At 42.8% G+C, this 21,059-nt stretch overlaps 2 protein-coding genes across 5 annotated transcripts; one reads left to right on the forward strand and one right to left on the reverse strand.

Moving 5' to 3' along the window:
• Positions 1-668: 668 nt before the first annotated feature.
• On the forward strand, positions 669-11,223 carry fkbp3 (FKBP prolyl isomerase 3). Of its 2 annotated transcripts, XM_078234161.1 has the most exons (8): positions 679-829; positions 1,286-1,387; positions 3,559-3,672; positions 6,617-6,749; positions 8,816-8,883; positions 10,281-10,378; positions 10,885-10,958; positions 11,072-11,223. In XM_078234161.1, exons 1-7 carry the CDS (start codon positions 725-727, stop codon positions 10,937-10,939), a joined length of 675 nt encoding a protein of 224 aa, XP_078090287.1. In that variant the 5' UTR covers positions 679-724; the 3' UTR covers positions 10,940-10,958; positions 11,072-11,223. The 2 variants fall into 2 exon arrangements, with proteins under 2 accessions (XP_078090286.1, XP_078090287.1); XM_078234160.1 differs by having other exon boundaries at positions 669-829; positions 10,885-11,223.
• A 1,432-nt stretch (positions 11,224-12,655) lies between these two features.
• On the reverse strand, positions 12,656-19,561 carry faua (FAU ubiquitin like and ribosomal protein S30 fusion a). 3 transcript variants are annotated; one of them, XM_078234179.1, is made up of 5 exons: positions 19,401-19,561; positions 17,271-17,352; positions 14,592-14,736; positions 13,707-13,762; positions 12,656-12,959 (listed from the first exon to the last, which is right to left on the reverse strand). In XM_078234179.1, the coding sequence occupies exons 2-5, from the start codon at positions 17,343-17,345 to the stop codon at positions 12,834-12,836; spliced, it is 402 nt and encodes a 133-aa protein (XP_078090305.1). In that variant the 5' UTR covers positions 17,346-17,352; positions 19,401-19,561; the 3' UTR covers positions 12,656-12,833. The 3 variants fall into 3 exon arrangements, with proteins under 3 accessions (XP_078090305.1, XP_078090304.1, XP_078090306.1); XM_078234178.1 differs by lacking the exon at positions 19,401-19,561 and adding an exon at positions 18,705-18,937; XM_078234180.1 differs by lacking the exon at positions 19,401-19,561 and adding an exon at positions 18,692-18,779.
• Between the last annotated feature and the right edge of the window lie 1,498 nt (positions 19,562-21,059).

Here is a 21,059-nt window from a genome sequence, read left to right on the forward strand (position 1 = left end):
TGGGCAGATAATTGGCAGATGGAATTTAACCCCGAAACGTGTGAGGTGATACACTTTGGAAGGAGTAATTTGACGAGAAAGTACTCAATGAATGGTAGGACACTAACAAGTTCTGTGGAACAAAGGGACCTTGGCATGTTTGTCCACAGATCTCTGAAAGTGGAAGGGCATGTTAGTAGGGTGACAAAAATGGCATATGGGACACTTGCCTTTATCAATCGAGGCATAGATTACAAAAGCAGGGCAGTCATGTTGGAGTTGTATAGAACTTTGGTGAGGATTCTGCAGGCTGTCTGTCTGTCTGGGACTGGGATTCTGCAGGCTCTCTGGGACTTGGATTCTGCAGGTTATCTGGGGCTGGGATTCTGCAGGCTGTCTGTCTGCTGTCTGGGACTGGGATTCTGCAGGCTGTCTGGTTCTGGGATTCTGCAGGCTATCTGGGACTGGGATTCTGCAGGCTGTCTGGAATCTGGAACTGAGATTCTGCAGGCTATCTGGGGCTGGGATTCTGCAGGCTGTCTGGAGTCTGGAACTGGGATTCTGCAGGCTCTCTGTCTGCTGTCTGGGATTCTGCTGTCTGCTGCACTGTGACTCTGCAGGCACCTAGCCAGACCACAATGCTTTGCGGTGTGCTTTCCAAGATGGCGCTTGTGAATAGGGTGTATGGGCGGCCGCTGGGCGGCGGTGTGACTGCCCCCGGGAGGCGGGGAGACGGGACACGGTCATGGCCGCCGAGCCAGCGAGGCAGTGGACGGAGGAGCAGCTGAGGAGCGAGGATGTGGCGAAAAAGGACATCATCCAGTTCTTGCAGCAGAGCGCCTCGGAGCCGGTGAGAGCGGGGCCGGGGGGAGAGGGAGAGTTTCCCGGGGCTGGGGCAGCGCTAGTCCCGGGGAGCTGACTCCCGCACCCGGGAACATGCGGCTCGGCCTGCACTCGTCTGGAGGGCTCTGCAGAGCAGCACTGCGGCTGAATGGGTGCCAGTGGCTCCTTATAAACCTCTCCCCTGCCATTCACAGCTTCATAATGTTAGAGTCTAAAGACACACCTCCCTAATGCTGGAAAGCTGCTGAATAATATTTTATAAATACATATCTTCCTTTATCATAAATGCACAAAGCTGGCAAAAATCACAATGCAAAAAGAATCAGGTACAAAACTGGTTGCTATTTTAAGTGGCAGTTATTTTGAGACAGTCACCTTTAGAAGATCAGAAGTCGACTGCAGTATTATATATTTTCTAGTTCTTGTGACAGTGATTTTCAACATGTTTTCTTTTTCCAATTAGTTTCTTGGTGAACACAAGTTACTGGGAAACATCAAGAATGTGGCCAAGACAGCGAAGAAGGAGCAACTAATCGTTGCCTACAACCAGTTTTTTGAAACCAAGGTGAAGAATTGTGCTTTGCACTCAGTGATATCATTGTTAAGTCATAAAGGCCTAGTGTCCACTTTGTTATAATTTTGACCATTGTTATCAGAGTATGTTCGATTATTGCTTCAAACACATTTTTTGCTTGATAAGTGAATTTCTGGTTTGCAAGCCAGGATATTTTGAGTTAATATTTGCATTTATGTAGCATCTAAAGATGATAGGCCTTAAAACCAGTGCAATAAATTACTTTAGACTTAGTCCAGTGACTTATTTAAGCGGATATACAAAAATGAGATAGGAAATTTCTCAGGTTTCCTCCCACACTCCAAAATGTTTGGGTTAGGTTGATTGGCCATGCTAAATTGCCCCTTAGTATGAGGGGGATTAGCAGGGTAAATACGTGGGGTTACAGGAATAGGGCCTGGGTGGGATTGTTTTTGGTGCATGTTCGATGGGCTGAATGGCCCATGCACTGTAGGGATTCTATGAAAAGACATCCAAGTCCATTCATCCAACCTGTTCCATATAATTGTGATGTCTTGTACTCACAATTCATACGCGGCACAGTAGCACAGTGGTTAGCACTGCTGCTTCACCGCTCCAGGGACCTGGGTTCAATTCCCGGCTTGGGTCACTGTCTGTGTGGAGTTTGCACATTCTCCCCGTGTCTGCGTGGGTTTCCTCCGGGTGCTATCACAGTCCAAAGATGTGCAGGTTAGGTTGATTGGCCATGCTATAATTGCCCCTTAGTGTCCTGAGATGCATAGGTTAGAAGGATTAGCGGGTAAATGTGTAAGGATATGGGGGTAGGGCCTGGGTGGGATTGTGGTCGGTGCAGACTCGATGGGCCGAATGGCCTCTTTCTGCACTGTAGGGTTTCTATGATACTTCACTGTCTCACCTGGAGACCATGTACTTTTTTGGGAGAGGCAAGAAAAAATTTTGAAAAATCCAAGCCAGTTGGGGGAAATTAAGTCTAGAGAAAATACCCCCCTCCTCCCTTGCCCCAGATCAAAACTAGTCCAAGTCTTGATTCATGTTACATGGTATTTATCTCTTGTCGGAGATTATCTGTTGCTTACTTGATACCAGCTCACTTGAAGGAGCTCAGTAAATCAACATTCACCAGATGAGCTGCTGGTCTGTTCCATAGTTCTATTCCTAGGGCATCAAATTAAAATCTAACCTAATTCCATCATAATATAACTTTAGATTGTGACCCCTCGTTCTTCCTAATCTATTTTGTTGAAACAAATTGCCTGCATAAACACAATATTCCCCCTTCATTATAAAAGGTAAGGTAAAGTTGCCATAGTCCCAGATGATCATAGGTTGCTCTTCCCTTTGAGGGGGAAAGCTGACTGGTAGTGATTTAATCTAAGGATCACCACACCTGAGGCAAGGGGCAAGGTTGTGAAGGCAGGACCGTCATTATATACCCATTAATAGTAGCTGTGTCCTCACAAACAGCGACAGGATGAAAGAAATTTAGAGTAATTGGAAGACAGTTGCATTTCTATTACACATGGGAGCAGTCGTAAAGGCTTTGTTTACAGTGAATGACTTAAGTAAGAAAGAGTTGGCATTTATGTGGCATTTTTCACAACTTCAGGATATCTCAAAGTACTTCACAAGTGACTCTTGTGATGCAGAGAAATGAGGCAGTCAACTTGCACATAACTAGGATCCACAAACAACAGTATATTAAATCTCTAGACAATATGTTTATTGATTGAAGGATGTATATTAGCCAGGACACCAAAGGTCCCCCTTCTGTCCTTCATTGAATAGAACTGGGATCTTTTGCATGCGCCACATAGAGCACGTGGGACCTTTATTTGGTGCCTTTTGCAAAAGACATTTCAGTTGGAAAATAAATTTTGCACATTGCAAGGTCTCACAAACGATAGTGAGATGAATGACAGTTAAATGCGCTGCTTAAGTGCTTCAGAGGTTTACCTGCTGTCTGCTTCTTGGAGGAGAGTTCTGTCCTACCAGCATAATCACTCTTCTACAGTAGGCCAGTAATTATCAATAAAACCATCACAAATTGAGCACGGTGTGAATATTTATATCAACTTTCAATATATTTGCATAGACAAAATAAAATCATAGCTTCTTAGTTTTGGTGGTCGTTGCAGCCTACACTTATAACATAGAATAAACTATTTTTCCTCGACCTGCAGAGGTTTAAAGGCACTGAAAGTGCAGAGAAAGTCACTCAGCAGCTGAAAGATGTGAAGTTAGGGGCTGCTCAGGATAAAGCAAAGGCCAAGAAACCGGAAGTGACCGCAACTGAGGTTAGTACACAAAATCCTTGGTTTTAAAAACAAAATCAGCATTATTGAATAAAATTTGATTTATTATTGTCACATGTATTGGTATACAGTGAAAAGTATTGATTCTTGCGCGCTATACAGACAAAGCATACCGTTCATAGAGAAGGAAAGAAGAACAAAGAACAATACAGCATAGGAACAGGCCCTTCGACCCTCTAAGCCCGCGCCGTTCCCTGGTCCAAACTAGACCATTCTTTTGTATCCCTCCATTCCCACTCCGTTCATGTGGCAATCTAGATAAGTCTTAAACGTTCCCAGTGTGTCCGCCTCCACCACCTTGCCCGGCAGCGCATTCCAGGCCCCCACCACCCTCTGTAAAATACGTCCTTCTGATATCCGTGTTAAACCCCCCCCCCCCCACCTCACCTTGAACCTATGACCCCTTGTGAACGTCACCACCGACCTGGGAAAAAGCTTCCCACCGTTCACCCTATCTATGCCTTTCATAATTTTATACACCTCTATTAGGTCACCCCTCATCCTCCGTCTTTCCAGTGAGAACAACCCCAGTTTACCCAATCTCTCCTCATAACTAAGCCCTTCCATACCAGGCAACATCCTGGTAAACCTCCTCTGCACTCTCTCTAAAGCCTCCACGTCCTTCTGGTAGTGTGGCGACCAGAACTGGGCGCAGTATTCCAAATGCGGCCGAACCAACGTTCTATACAACTGCAACATCAGACCCCAACTTTTATACTCTATGCCCCGTCCTATAAAGGCAAGCATGCCATATGCCTTATTCACTACCTTCTCCACCTGTGACGTCACCTTCAAGGGTCTGTGGACTTGCACACCCAGGTCCCTCTGCGTATCTACACCCTTTATGGTTCTGCCATTTATCATATAGCTCCCTCCTACGTTAATTCTACCAAAATGCATCACTTCGCATTTATCTGGATTGAACTCCATCTGCCATTTCTTTGCCCAAATTTCCAGCCTATCTATATCCTTCTGTAGCCTCTGACAATGTTCCTCACTATCTGCAAGTCCAACCATTTTCGTGTCGTCCGCAAACTTACTGATCACCCCAGTTACACCTTCTTCCAGATCGTTTATATAAGTCACAAACAGCAGAGGTCCCAATACAGAGCCCTGCGGAACACCACTAGTCACAGGCATCCAGCCGGAAAAAGACCCTTCCACTACCACCCTCGGTCTTCTGTGACCAAGCCAGTTCTCCACCCATCTAGCCACCTCCCCCTTTATCCCATGAGATCCAACCTTTTGCACCAACCTACCATGAGGGACTTTGTCAAACGCTTTACTAAAGTCCATATAGACGACATCCACGGCCCTTCCCTCGTCAACCATTCTAGTCACTTCTTCAAAAAACACCACCAGGTTAGTGAGGCATGACCTCCCTCTCACAAAACCATGCTGACTATCGTTAATGAGTTTATTCCTTTCTAAATGCGCATACATCCTATCTCTAAGAATCCTCTCCAACAACTTCCCTACCACGGACGTCAAGCTCACCGGCCTATAATTTCCAGGGTTATCCTTCCTACCCTTCTTAAATAATGGGACCACATTAGCAATCCTCCAATCCTCTGGGACCTCACCTGTGTCCAGTGACGAGACAAAGATTTGCGTCAGAGGCCCAGCGATTTCATCTCTCGTCTCCCTGAGCAGCCTTGGATAGATTTAATCGGGCCCTGGGGATTTGTCAGTCTTTATATTCCCTAAAAAACCTAACATTTCCTCCCTTGTAATGTAGATTTTCTCTAACGGGTCAACACTCCCCTCCGAGACACTCCCAACACATCCCTCTCCTTTGTGGAAGGAGAGAGTGCAGAATGTAGTGTTACAGTCATAGCTAGGGAGTAGAGAAAAATCAACTTGATATAAGGTAGGTCCATTCAAAAGTCTGACGCCAGCAGGAAAGAAGCTGTTCTTGAGCCGGTTGGTGCATGACCTCAGACGTTTGTATCTTTTTCCTGACGGAAGAAGGTGCAAGAGAGAATGTCCGGTGTGCGTGAGATCCTTAATTATGCTGGCTGCTTTGCTGAGGCAGTGGGAAGTGTAGACAGAGTCAATGGATGGGAGGCTGGTTTGCGTGATGGACTGGGCTATTATAATTGTAGAATTGTAAGACAATTCTGTCTCAATGATGTATCCAATTTAATTTATAGAATTGCTTCTGGAATTATGACGCAATGGCCTAGCCCTAGATTTTGACAGGGAGGGGCACCGCACGATATGCCCTGTTGGATTTGTTGGTGTACATTTAAGTTGCAGTTTTAAAAAAAAGTTGATGCAAAGGGCAAGCTGAGGCAAAAGAGCATCTGGGACATTGGTGAACATTAGGAAAAACAATACCTCTCCTTAACTTTATAAAGAATTGGAACTTAAATGAGAAGGAGGATGAATTGCAGTGGGTGAATTTAATGTCAAATCTGATATAGAAATGGAGAGGGAAAATCAGATTGAATTAAGAGAAAAAAAGACAGTAGATTATTTTAGAAATATGACATTTTGATAATACCTAATAATTTACAACCTGAAGAAATAAAACTCTACTTTTAAATGTTCATTTTTTCAGCCAGCAAGCTTATTTTGGCAGTCATTAACATGTGTTTTTAATTACGAAGCTTAATTTTCATGGAAATCACAGGGAGGTTAAAGACAAGATGCTAATCTCTGGAGGCTAATGGCGGAGACAGCAATTTTTGGGAATTCGCAATTCACACAATATCTTTTCCACATTGCGAGTTGCTGAATTACATGTTAAAGGAAGTGTGCATGTTTACACGCTGCTACTTTCGAGAAAATTCTGGGCCATTATTTCCAAAAATTCTAATTTTTAGGAATTGGATGTTGGTTTTATTTTGTTTCACTTCTGCCTGTTTGAAATGTTACTGATTTTAAAGTTAAATAACCTTCAACATCTTCTGATCAATTCTAGGAACCACCAAAATACACCAAATCCGTGTTGCAAAAAGGAGACAAAACCAACTTTCCCAAGAAGGGTGACACTGTCCACTGCTGGTACACAGGAACTTTGGAAGATGGGACTGTGTTTGACACAAATGTTGCTAGTAAGTATTTTATAGAACAGAGGTGCTTTATAAATTAGAGAAAATAATTGAGGATATGAGCAAGTTTATAAAGTATGATGTTGCCTCTCATTCCAAACTCATTCATATCCATTCATTTAAAGGATAGTTCTGTGTATCTTTAATTGAGTAAACTTGCCACATATTTTTAATTGTAAGTGCATATAAACCATCCTGGACCTTTAGATGTTACAGTGGAGTAATCTAACTCGATTTTGTGTAAAAATGAGTGGTTATTAAGCATTCTTCAGATATGATGAAAACATTAAGAGCAGAAAATTCTGTTATTTTCTTTTCAAGTGCAATACTATTTTTCCTTTTCTTAAGAAAAGCTCCAAAGGGGCAAAGTATTTTTTTATTTATAGTGTGGTGGGGAAGTGGTGTCAGGGTTTTAACAATCCTGTTGGTTTGAAGGGAAGGTGGCACGGTGGTTAGCACTGCTGTCTCACAGTGCCAGGGTCCTGGGTTCAATTCTGGCTTTGGGTGACGGTCTGTGTGGAGTGTCCACATTCTCCCATGTCTGCGTGGGTTTCCTCCAGGTGTCCTGGTTCCTCCCACACCAAAGCTTTCCAGGTTACGTGGATTGGTCATACTAAATTGCCCCTTAGTGTCCCAAGATCTGTAGGTTAGGGGAATTAGGGGGGTAAATATGTGTGGTTACGGGGAGGGGCCTGGGTAAGATGCTCTGTGCGAGAGTTGGTGTAGACTCGATGGGCTGAATGGCCTCCTTCTGCACTGTAGAGATTCTATGATATGCTTCTTTCTAAAGAGCTATCAAAAACAAGAAAATGTGAAGAGTGACTGGCATTGAACATCCTTATCTTTCATTGTAAGCTGCAAGCTGTATTAGGTGATCTTTGTACAAAAGTGATACATTTTAAACCTGCATCAATGATTTCTTCCATTTCCTGGATACACCGGAGACTTGAAAGTAGTGCATTTGACATAATTTCCTGATTAATTTTATTGTTGTTGTTACTCCCAGTGGAGAAGTGTTTTGGCTTTCTCTGATAAAGTAAAATGTAAAGTTTATTTATTAGTCACAAGTAGGCTTACATTAACATTGCAATGAAGTTACTGTGAAAATCTCTGAGTCGCCACACTCCGGCACCTGTTCGGATACAGAGGGAGAATTTAGCATGGCCAATCCACCTAACCAGCATGTCTTTCAGACTGTGGGAGGAAACCCACCCAGTTGACATTATTAACTTAACTGAACATAGTGTAAGCATGAACACAACCTGCATCCTCTTAGTTCATGGCACAATGTGTGATTTTGTTGAATTTTGTTTTATTCTTTGTATTTTGCTAAACTTTTACAATTGTGATTGATAAATCAAGGAATCATTACAAAAACATGTCAAACACAACTCTAGAAGGTGGCAGGACATGACTCACCGAGTGTGGTTAGCAAAGCATATGGATCTTGGGTTTCATAAATAGAGGTATTGAACACTAAAGAAGGGAAGTTATGCTCCAACTTGAGTATTTCATCCAGTTCTGGTCATCACACTTTAAGATGTGAAGGTCATTGAGAGGGTGCAGAGGAAAATGACCAGAATGGTTCTAGGGTAGGGGGAGATTTAGTTGCAAGGTTAGGTTGGAAAGGCTGAGGTTGTTCTCCTGGATTTGAGCAGGAGAGTTGGACCAACTAGGTTGTTCTCCAGGAGCTAGCATGGGCCCAATGGGCTGAATGGCCTCCTAAACCATAAATGACTCCATGACTAAAATAATACTTTCACTTTATTTTTATTTAATATAAAATATGCTTTTTTTTTACAGGTCCCAAGTAGTTTTGATAGATTTTTGGTTGGAAAAAAATATATTTTGAAAGCTTGTCACTTCCCTATCTCTGCTGAAAGTAATAATTTGAGCTTCTGTACAGTTCCATCACTGTTGGTAGCCATTAATTGGCCTTGTTGACCTGCTGAAGTGAATGCAAAAGACCCCTCTGGAATATTGAATGCTGAATATAAAATAAATGATAACAGGTAAAGGAGTTTTAGATAATTGACTTTTAAATTATTCATGGAATTTCCTTTTTACAGGTTCAAAAAAGAAAAAGGCAGTAAAACCTCTGAGCTTTAAAGTAGGAATTGGAAGAGTTATCCGAGGGGTAAGAACATAATTTATGGAGCTTAACAAAGTTGCCTTTAAATTGCTATTTGTCGGTTTTTATTTTCCACTCTTTTCACTTCTTGTAGAATTCCATTAACTGGCACCAGCAGCCCTCTGCTAAGTGTCCATTTTTCAATCTTTGCAAGCAAAGTGACTGTAGTTGGCTGATCCTGCCACTCAATGGTCAAATATTTGGGCTATTTTAGGGGATACAGTCAGGAACCTAAATCTTGCCTGCAATTTCCCCACATTCTTTCTCGAGGACAGTGAGACCAATTATAGAAATCTAGCTGGATTTGAAATCAACCAACCCTTGAATAATAGGGGTAATTCTCCCACCCAGCTGCGTTAATTTTTTAGTGCAGTGGGCCGGGATAATCTCGCGGCGGGCAATGCGTGATATTCGCACGTGCGTTCCTGCCGTGAGAGCGTGTCCCAGCGCTGGATTTCCAGCAGCGTCTGTTCCACGCTGGAAATCGGTGGGGTAAGTATTTCAATCCCAATTTTAATATAATTTAAATGATATTTGCACCGAAGTCTCTGGGCCCACTAGCATCCCCCCCCCCCCCCCCCCCCCCCAAGAGTGTTTCACTCCAGCGGGGTTTGGAGTAGCTCCCCACTTTCGGGGAACTAGCAGCCCAACCCCCACTAGAGTGAAGGAGGGGTAATTAAGGGCCCCCCCCCAGATGGTCGGGCGACGGTGCATTGGCACCTGGGCATTGCCAGCCTGTGCCCTGGCACTACCCAAGGGGGCAAAGTGCCAATGCCCAGGGGCATTGGCCTCGGGGCAATAGGAGTAGGGGATCCCACTGCCACTCTGCATAGGGATTGGTGGGGGAAGGAGGGAGGGCAGCGACCAGGGTGGGCTGGGGCAGTCAGCCTGCTGGGGCTGTTTGGCACTGTGGGGGTGGCGTTGTGGCTGGGCCCAGGAATGGTTGGTTGGGGGGGTAGGTGTTGCGAGGGTTCATGGGGCTGACCAGTGATTGAGCTGGCCAGCAATCGGGAGGCCAGCAGTGCAGGGCCACTGCGCATGTGTCGATCTCGTCACTGACAGACCGGTGCATGTGCAGTGGCCCACTCAGCATGCTGATTTCAGCCTGTCCAGTGGGAATAGACCCCGCCACCTGAAATTTTAATATTCATGCTGGTGCCCTCTATTGCACAGTGTAGGAGATTCTTCGCTGAACTACCACTGAAAAAAAGTGTGAATTACTCGTTTTCACGCAAATTTGACACTTCAAATTTCTTTGACAGAATTCCACCCACTTACCAAGTCCTAGTGGCCTGTATTGAACATTATCTTTACCAATGTCTCCCAGTGAGGGAGCTTATGTTTTGAATGACTAATACTTACCAGTTGTCTCCTTTCATTTTATTAATATTTTGCCTCTGCAGTGGGATGAAGCACTCCTGACTATGAGTAAAGGAGAAAAAGCCTGTCTACAGATTGAATCTGACTGGGGATATGGTAAGAAAGGGAAGCCAGAAGCCAAGTATCCTTTCCTTCACAATTGGCTGGTGAAAGTATTTTAAATATTGTAACTAGAGGAGCTCAGCTACAGTACTTCTATAGACAGTCCAAAGATGTGCCGGTTAGGTGGATTGGCCACGTTAAATTGCCCCTTAGTGTTAAAAAATGTGTAGGTTAGATGGGTTAGTCATGGTAAATACGCAGGGTTACGGCAGAGGTAGGCCTGGGTAAGATGCTCTTTTGGCGAGTCAGTGGGCCAAATAGCCTCTTTCTGCACTGTAGGGATTCTATGTAAGAATGACTGTATTTCCAATCTGCGACCATTGATAACTGATAAAACTAGATTTTGAGGTGAAAAACATTTATAGGTTTGCAAACCAGTTTACCCATCAGAATATTTTTATATTTGGCAATGAACCAAGTGTGCATGATATAAAATACATTTTATTTTACTAAGAAATTGGTAACGTGTTAAAAGATTGCGTTTGAATTTTTGGTACTTACTGATTCTCCTTAACTGCATAACAGCATTCCACCAAACGCTAAGCTCATTTTTGAAGTTGAACTCGTGGATATTGACTAACGAAATGCAACTTATTCAGGTTTATGCTTCAAAATACTGCCTCTGAATTGTCCAGAAATATCTTTCAGTTAAAACAATCTTTGTTAAATGTAAAAATATGCAACTAATGAACAAAATTGTGTATTTGTATAGGATGTTACTGAACATGACATACCACGCTGGAGTGTGTGAAATACAGCTGATTTACTTTGCCGATTACTTTAATTCTTGCACTTCAGAACATGGTGATGCTTGTGATAATTGTTCATGTTCTAAACAAATAAATTTTGGAGCTGCTGCAGATTTTTTTGATGTCCATGCATTGTATCTTTTTAAACAATGTTAGTGTTAAATTTAATTACATTATGACACTACACTGTATAATCATGGAAGCAGCTAAGATCAGTCTTTTACGCTGTATGTACGTGTGGCTTCCCTACAAGTGGGGCACTGCTAGTGGCTATGGAGCCTGATCTTGAGAGAACCAGGCTACCTGCCCATGTTTACCATCCAGTGACCCCAGGAGGAAAGGGTGAGAGTTTGCATTTTTTATGCCAAGACAAGGGCAGCAGCAGCAACTGGCAGACAAGTCAGTGCTTTCAAAGCAAGTGGGGCAAAAAATTAATCTAGTAAATTTTGCATTTGCACTGAGTCTTTTAAACATTTGTGCAGCAAATTTGGCTGCAGCACTTCCTTCTTCCAAATCATTAATATATATTGTGAAGAGTGGTATTCCCAGCACTGATCCCTGTGGCATTCTAACCAGAAAAAGACCCCCTCCCCTACTGCTGCTTATAGCAGCTCCCAGAAGATATGTTATCATGGTATGTTACATTTGTTTGCCTTGTACCATCCTCCCACATCAACTGAAGTTCATCTACCAACTGTTCTGTGATGTCTGTCATCTAAGTACATGTAGGATAATTCTTCTTGCTGCCCTCATCATGGTACTTTTCCAAAATGGCAATTGTATTTCTGGTTGTCACTTGGCTCAGCTATGTTTCAAAGCTCTCCCCTTTCATCCATGGGAACATGTTCCTCCTCACCAAGTTGTTGGCTATCTCTATCCTATTGGCACCACATCTACCATCTGTTAACATTTGTCCAAATCAGATAAAACCTATCCACTTATTCCAATGTTACACCATGCATTTTAAGCTTCAATCTAGTTTCTTCCAACTACTATTGTTTTTGTCCTTCCAGTGTTCATGATCAATCTATAAACATTGGTGTAAATGAATGGACTTAGTAAAAGGGTGGATTAGATCTAAACACCCCTGCATTAAAGAGCATATGCTGGCTAAATATCTAGTGATTTACACATCCCAAGCACTTGAGTAGTAGAACATGCCAGCAATGTTGTTTACTTATCACCTCTAGCTAGGAGATAATTTAGTAATACAAGATAAGAATTTTAACACAATATGGAACTGATTTGTGTATGTATACATATGAAATATAAGCAGACAGAATATTTTATGAATGTTATTTGTCTCAGCCATGTGTTAAGCCCTCCCCTTTCATCCATAGGAACATATTTCTCTTCCCCCACCAAGTTTTGTTGTTGGTAACATATCCTTTAAAAATACTTCTGGCTATCTCTATCCTATTGGCACCAAATCTACCATCTGTTAACATTTGCCCTAATCAGATAAAACCTATCCACTTATTCCAATGTTACACCATGCATTTTAAGCTTCAGCGTACAAGTGATGGAAACAAAAATCCAGGACTACACACAATTTAAGTGTTTTTATTAGTCATTACAGAATTTAAATGACTAATATTACATAAGCCAATTACTTTATTTTTGAAATTTCCTGTACAGTGAACCATGCTGACAACAGAGTGAAGCACAGACCTAAATTCATTATTGACTCAAAGTCAGCTTCTGATAGCAGAAAAGCAACAAAATTTAGGAGTTTGAATTTGGTCCCTTCCTCTTGCCAAAGTATGGCACAATGTTTACGAAACGGCGATTGTACTGCATGCGTCTCTTTGCTCGGCCAGTCTTCTTTTTCCTCTTCTCTTGCTTTGCAACCTACACATTAATTATTAGCTGCATTAATTTGTGAAAATTCACAATACAAATACAAAACATGACCAGTTCTTGTCACCAGATATAGTAGAATACAAGACTCTAGAGACCATTTGAGCATGTAGCAGTCTTATAAAGAAGTGTAATCACACACAACCCACTTGCTGGTTTTAACAGGCTTGTCATTCCCAGCTGCAAAGCTAGACATCTGTTCCACTGAAAAGTGTACTTCGATGAATAATTTACCATAGTAGTGTTAACACTTCAACCAAACTGGAAAATAGCTTCACACCAGAATAGACAAATGCCAATCAAAAGTAAAAACAGATTCTATTAGGGGCAGCACGGTGGCCTCAGCTCCAGGGACCTGTGTTCGATTCCTGGTTTGGGTCACTGTCTGCATGGAGTTTGCACCCAGTGTCTGCGTTGGTTTCCTCCCACAGTCCAAAGATGTGAGGGTTAGGTGCATCAGCCATGCTAAATTGCCTGGGGTGCGTAGGTTAGAGGGATTAGCGGGGTAACAGAAATAGGGATTGTTGTCGGTGCAGACTGGATGGGCCGAAATACCTTCTTCTGCACTGTAGGGTTTCTATGATTTGGAAGCTACTCATGATTTAAGAGGCAGGACAATTCAGATCTCCACTTGATTCAGTGAATGGCAAGTGATTACAACAAACTGATTTTTACATACACAATTTTGATATGTCACAAAAGCTACAGTAAAATCTCCTACAAATGCTTTCAGCTTACCTTTGGAGTTTGACCTTTTACTTTTCCAGCTCGGGCAAGGGATCCATGGACCTTGCCTGACAAGAGAAAAGGGAATAGCACTTAATATACTTCAAGACCAGGACATCAAACTGATTCCCTTGCAGTACTCATCATGCAACAGCTACCATAAATTTCTGGAGGTGGACACATGAACACTTATCCACATGCCTCGATTGACTATATAGCTGTTATCAGAGGGATGTTTGCATGTGGTCACCATGCTACTTCTGAAGAACTTATGCACATGTTGGACAACTCAAATCACCAGACGTTCAGTGAATGACCAAGTGACCATCTGCTTTCCGGGAAAGATTTGGAGGATAGAAAACAATAAGTTTCAGCTGCTTTAAGATGTTGCAATTGGCAATGGAACTCAGAACCACTCTGTGGTAGTGTACGTAATCCACACAATACAGGCAGGGGTGCAGTACCTAACAAAATCATTTGTTGTTGACAAAAAATCTAAAACTATCATTGCCGGTTGGAAGGCTGAGTTTCTCATTCCAAACCAGGCCACCATCTGCAGGGAACAAAAAAAAAATGAAGAAAGGCTCAGTCACTTAAGGGGGGGAAAACATGGTTTGTGGAGATCACTTTTCCAGCAATAGAATGGCATATGCCAGATCATTTGTTTGAACCAAGATTACCCCTGAAGCACATGGGAATATTTTGATGCAGTCAGATTTGTACACATTTAAAGGGAAAACTAGGTAATTGCACAAAGGAATAGATGGCTGAAGTTAGATGAAAGAGTGGAACGAGGTTCTTGATTCAAAAGAACCATCAGCATAGAGCAGATGAAATTATATTAGATTAATTATATAGTAAAGTAAGGTGGAAAATTGAAGTCAGTAAAATACATACCACCCAACAACCGAGCAACCACTTCGAGAGTGCAGTGCTCACTGATACCACATTGGCCAATGATGGCATCATCAGCTAAGGGAGTGCCAGACAAAAGGACAACTTGGTCAACAGCAGAGACTCCTTCCAGGGATTCAACATGGGCCTAGATCAACAAAAAACAAATCAGACTGAAACAAATCCTTCTGTCAAGCAAACCTGAATCATCCAATAATCAATTTACATAATCATTTTAAGATTCAACTGAAACAAACTAAAAATAGCCTGTCCCAATTTTTTTCCAGTTAACTTCAAATTTGCAACTAGCAAACAGTCAATTAAAAATTTTGATCATGGAATTATTCACTTTAATCTATAATATCCCAACATGGGTTAGCTTTTCCATTTCTTACCAGCTACATCTTATGAGGAGCCAAATTAATGCAGTTAAGTGTTAGGACATTTAGATGAAAAGGTAATCTAAAAGCAAATGGGTGACAGTGGTTAGCACTGCTGTCTCAGTGCCAGGAACCTAGGCTCAATTCCAGCCATGGATGACTGTGTGGAGTTTGCACTTTCTCCCTGTGGGTTTCCTCCCACAGTCCAATGATGCACTCCTTTCCTTCCCTATGTACAGTATGCTTTATGTAGCGTGCAAGAAACAATACTTTTCATTGTATACGAATACACGTGACAATAATAAATCAAATCAAGGTGTGGGCTAGGTTGATTGGCTGTGCTCAATTGCCCCTTAGTGTCAGGCGGAGTAGCAGGGTAAATATGTAGGGTTATGGGTTGGGTGGCATTGTCAGTGCATGTTCGATGGGCCCAATGGCCTCTTTCTGCAGTGTAGGGATTCCACGATACAAGTATAATAGTGATCCTTACAACACACTCAATTTAAACACCCCAAGCTTGATCTAATTACTACAGGTTTGGGTGTGATTTGCTGCCTAATCCCAAACCACAACCTTGCAAGTGGCACGGTGGCAGAGCGGTTAGCAGAAGCCTCACAGCGCCATAAACCCAGGTTCAATTCCGGCCTCGAGTGACTGTGTGTGGAGTTTGCACATTTTCCTCGTGTCTGTGTGGGTTTCCTCCCACAGTCCAAAGAAATGTGGGTTAGGTTGATTGGCCATGCCTTAGTATTGGGTGATTAGTAGGGTAAATGTGTGGTAACCGGGATAGGGCCTGGGTGGGATTGTACTGGTGCAGGCTCCTTCTATACTGTAGAATTTTAGAAACCAAAGAGCTGCAGTACTGACAGTGGCAATCATAACAATGAAAGCTGCCATAGAGCATGCTGACACAACACTTGGCAAATCACCCCACATTTACTGTCCAAAAGCCCAGTCACCTTTAATCAATGATCAGTTTGTAGAAATTGTCTTGGTGTCTCCATTCCAATGTACACCAGATCAATCTTTCAATGTAATATGTTCTGCAGCTATGATTATCTGATCCCTGCCCCCCTGACTACACCTCAAATGAAATGTGGGACATTTTGATATACTAAAGATGCTCTATATTAAATAAACATAAGTGGTGAATTAATTCCACAAATATGAACCCATTTTGAGTTTACACAATTGTAAATGTTCCTAATCTCCCTAGACTATTTGTTCTTTGAAATATGTTCAAGATCAAATTTGCCCTGCAGTTTACTCTCAAAGTCACCAGGTGCTGGATTAGACAACGGTCCAGAAAATCAAATAGGGCCAACAAACCTTTAAACGAATGCTATTTTGGGGTATTTATGGTCTAATTAAGCAAAATAGTGTTAGCTCCAGGTTCCATTCTTCAACATCAAAGAACAAACCCATCCTAAATGAGAATATTTCCCTTTACAACAATTACCCAGTCATGTCCAACTAGCTAGCACCCACTACAAAAAGATCTGGGGCCAACCCTAACTCATTTCAGGTAGGACTCCAAGCGTGCAAGATTTCCCCAGCAGTTAAAGCTAGATTGAATCCAAAAACCCAAATGTGACAGGACACCGTGCTAAAAGACTGTACAATGCAATTCCAGCACTTATTTTGTGATACAGCCATTCCTATCATTGCCACCTGGTTGTGTTCTTACCCATTATGAAGCACATCAATACCCAAATCATAAACAGTGGAGCTGGAAATAAGTGCCAAATATGCAAAACCCTCAAACTGGATATACTTCAGACTTATCTGGTATGTCACAATCTAACATTCCAAATCTGATCAATTTAACTGTAAATGAATTGGGATTCCTTTTGGTTCGATTGAGATATTCAAAAATCATGAATGGCCCAGAGTAGAAATCCCAATACACAGACCTCGTCCCCAGTTTTTCCCAATCCCAGATAATCACAAAGTTCAGGATTAATTAACATTCTTGTGTCTTGTGCCCTGCAGTCCTGAGGACATATAGAATGGCATGGTACAATCAAGTTACAGGCACTAACTTCTAAAGTGGATGCGCAATTTTACACTGCTGAACCACATTGTCATTAAATAGGATAGCATTACAGAAAATACGTGCTCTTAAACCAGCACATCAAAGCTGGAGATTAACGTTTTGTAAAAACCCAATTCAAAAATAAATTTCAGAACTAAAAGCCAAAAATGTGTCAGGTAACTGACACAAAAATAAACACTTAATATAGTACACACGAGAAAGATTTTGAACTTTACAAAGCAGTTCACCGTTCAGTAGACAGCCAACCTTAATTTCCCCAACAGTCTCTTCCCCAGTCACATCAAGAGTGTGGGTGTTTTGAGCACGTAGAAACAGCTGCATGGTGGTTCTAGAGGGTAAAAGAAAATCTCTTCAGTGCGTGTAAAGATGATTTAAAGTCCCCCGATTCACCTTGTTTACACTCCCAATGTCAAAACCAGTTGCTGATTCTTAATTCCCAGTCAAATAAATACAGGTCACTATCAGAATTGTTACAGCACAGGAGGCTATGAGCCCAATATGTTTGTACCTGCTCACCAAGCAACCAAATTCCTCTACTTCCGTCCTATAACCCTGCACATTCTTCTTCCTTTTCACACAACAGTAATACCTCTTGAATACTTCAACTGAACCTGCCTTCACCACACTTTCTGGCAATATAGTCCTAGATGTAACCACCCACTGCACAAAAGCTTTTCTTTGTCGCTTTTGTTAATTACCATAAATCTGTGCGCTCTCACTCTCAAAGCTTTCACAAATATGAAGTTTCTTCCCATAAGCTCCATCTAGAAACCTTATGATCTTGAAGACTTTGATCAAAAGTCCTCTCAGCCTTATTGCTTCCAAGGAAAACAATCCCAATAAAATAAGTTCTTAGTAATTGTATGGTTTAAAATGTATCTAATTATTTGTTCGTCCCTTTGTACAAATGACTAATCGGGTGAATTTCATATTCAATGGTCATAAAAAACTAGTTCAATAAAGGATAAGTGACCACCTGCAACTATACATGACTCTAGATCCAATGTGGGTGGTTGGCTCTTGGGTGACTAAATAAGCCTTCATCAAACTGTTCCTGCACTGGATCCAACATCTTCGCATAGCAACTAGTGGCGAAGAGGCCATTTGGCCCATCGAGTCTGCACCAACTCTCCAACAGAGTATCTTTACTCAGACCCTCTTCCTGTGACCCCACATTTCCCATGGCCAACCCATCTAACCTACACAATTGGTAACGTTAATGCGACGATAAAACCTCTCTTCCTCCAGTTCAGACATGGACTTTAACCGGTCTGTGTTAAGATAACCGAGGATACACACTGGACAGCCAGCCGGGAAAATGCGACACGTCGTATAATGGAGGACGAACCGCGTGTCCGCAGATTCCCGAAACACGGGGACCGGCAGCGGACCCTTCAATAACAGACCCTCCCCAAAGGGCGCAGCAGCCCAGGCCCTGACAGCATCAAGACACCCCTTTCTTCCTCTCCGCACTCGGGCCCACGCCCCAGGCCTGAAGGGAAGCCCAGGCCACAGGCTCGGCGCCATTTTCATCCTCGCACACGCACAGCCCGAGGGGCCGCCACTCCACAGCCAACTCTTCAGAGTTACAGCCAGGACAAATCCGCCCTTAACGCTATTGACAACTCGCCAGCCGGCAAACGCTCCTTGAGAAGAAAGACGCGGACCCAGGAAACACACCGAGAGAAGGCGGCCCGGGTTTCAGTGAAAACGGCCACAACCAGCTCGCCACCTCGCAACGGGGAGAAAGGGAGAGCGACTGCGCACGCTCAATTTAACTACGGATAACCACAACTGCGCATGTGCATGTGCGAATGGCACCGCGCATGCTCAATTTATCAGCGAACAACCACAACTGCGCATGCTCAGTTTAACTACGAACAACCACAACTGCGCATGCTCAGTTTAACTACGAACAACCACAACTGCGCAAGCTCAATTTAACTACGAACAACCACAACTGCGCACGCGTACATTGTGCTGAGCTCATGGGCCGGAGTGCGCACGCCCAGTGGTCGGTTTCGGTGAGTTCTCGCGAGAGCAGAGGAGCCAGGCCAAGCTGTGAGGTCCGAGCGCACTCGTTACCTCCCAAAGCAATAGAATCGGCGCACAGAAACAGTTACCGCCTTCCACCCACACAGCCTGACCTCTGTCTTTCGGCTCTTGCTCGGACCTTCATCATCAACCATCATTTAAAAACTTGGCACCTGGTTTTTACAGCTTCAGCCGGTGCCCTTCCTGTCAGGGCCCAGCACCAGTACACACTTGTTTACCTGTACCAGTGGCTAGGTTCAATCACACACTCTGTCCCTCCTGCGCAAGCCTATCAGCAAGACATGCTAATTGATCTTACTGAACCTGTCACTTTCCACTTACTAGTACTTAACTGTATTTTCAACAGTTGGCAGGCTGAATAGAAATCCTGGGCAGACTGGGTGGCACAGTGGTTAGCAGTGCTGCCTCACAGAGCCAGGGACCCGGGTTCAATGCCAGCCTAGGGTGACTGTGTGGAATTTGCACATTCTCTTCACGTCTGTGGACTTCCTCCCACAGTCCAAAGGTTAGGTAGATTAGCCATGGAAAAACTGGCCTAGTGCCCCAAAAGGTGCAGGTGAGGTATATTAGCCACAGTAAATGGGTTAGGTAGCAGCGATAATATCATAGAAATCATAGAAACCCTACAGTGCAGAAGGAGGCCATTCGGCCCATCGAGTCTGCACCGACCACATATGATTGAATTTTACATGCAGTTTGAGAGAGAAGAGTGAGGCCAAGACTATAATTTTAAACTTAAATAAGGGCAAGAAAGCAGAGCTAGAGTGAACTGGAAAATGTGCTTTAAAGATAGATCAATAGAGGCTCAGTAACAAGATACTTAAGGAATATTTCAAATATACAGAATAAACACATTCCAACGAGAAAGAAAATTCTAAGGGGAAGACGTATCATCCATGGTTAACTAAAAAAGTTAAAGACAGCATTAAACTTAGTAAGTATATATTTGTGCAATAAATGGCAGGTGAAATAAATGCAAAAATAAATACAACAAGTGGCAGGTCAAAAGATTGGGCAGAATATGAAGATCAAAGAATGACAAAAAAATTGGGAAAAATTAGAAGCTATCTAGTAATATGAAGAGTGTTTGATAGATATCTAAATAGGAGTTAACAAAGTGAGTGTTGGTCCGATGGTGTGTGTCTAGGGAATTGATAACAGAAAGCAGAGCTATGGCAGATAAATTAAACAGGTATTTTGCATCATTCTTCACTATAAATGACACAAGTAACATCCCAAATTGTTGGGTCGGTGAGCTGACAAATCCCTAGGTACAGATGGACTTCACCCCAAGGTCTTGAAAGAAGTGAAAGAAGCTACTTAAGAGGGAAATCAGGAGGGCTAAAAGAAGACATGAGGTTGCTTTGGCAGACAGAGTGAAGGAAAATCCAAAGAGCTTCTCTAGGTATGTTAGGAGCAAAAGGATAGTGAGGGATAAAATTGTCCTCTTGAAGACCAGAGTGGTAGACTGTGTATGGAACCAAAAGAGATGGGGGAGATACTAAATGGTTTTTTTGCATCCGTATTTACTGAGGAAACGGGCATGGAGTCTACAGAAATAGGGCAAACTGGTAGGGAGGTCATGGAACCTTTACAGATTAAAGGGGAGGAGGTGCTTGCTGTCTTGAGGCAAATCAGAGTGGATAAATCCCAGGACCGGACAGGGTATTCCCACGGACCTTGAGGGAAGCTAGTGTTGAACTTGCAGGGGCCCTGGCAGACATATTTAAAATGTCAGTATTCACGGGGAAGGTGCCGGATGATTGGAGGGTGGCTCATGTTGTTCCGTTGTTTAAAAAAGGTTCCAAAAGAAATCCGGGAAATTATAGGCTGGTAAGTTTGACGTCGGTGGTGGGCAAGTTATTGGAAGGTGTGATAAGGGATAGGATCTACAAATATTTGGATAGACAGGGACTTATTAGGGAGAGTCAACATGGCTTTGTGTGTGGTAGGTCATGTTTGACCAATCTATTAGAGTTT

Source organism: Mustelus asterias, chromosome 18 (genome assembly GCF_964213995.1).
Source record: "Mustelus asterias chromosome 18, sMusAst1.hap1.1, whole genome shotgun sequence".
In the NCBI taxonomy this organism is placed as follows: domain Eukaryota; kingdom Metazoa; phylum Chordata; class Chondrichthyes; order Carcharhiniformes; family Triakidae; genus Mustelus; species Mustelus asterias.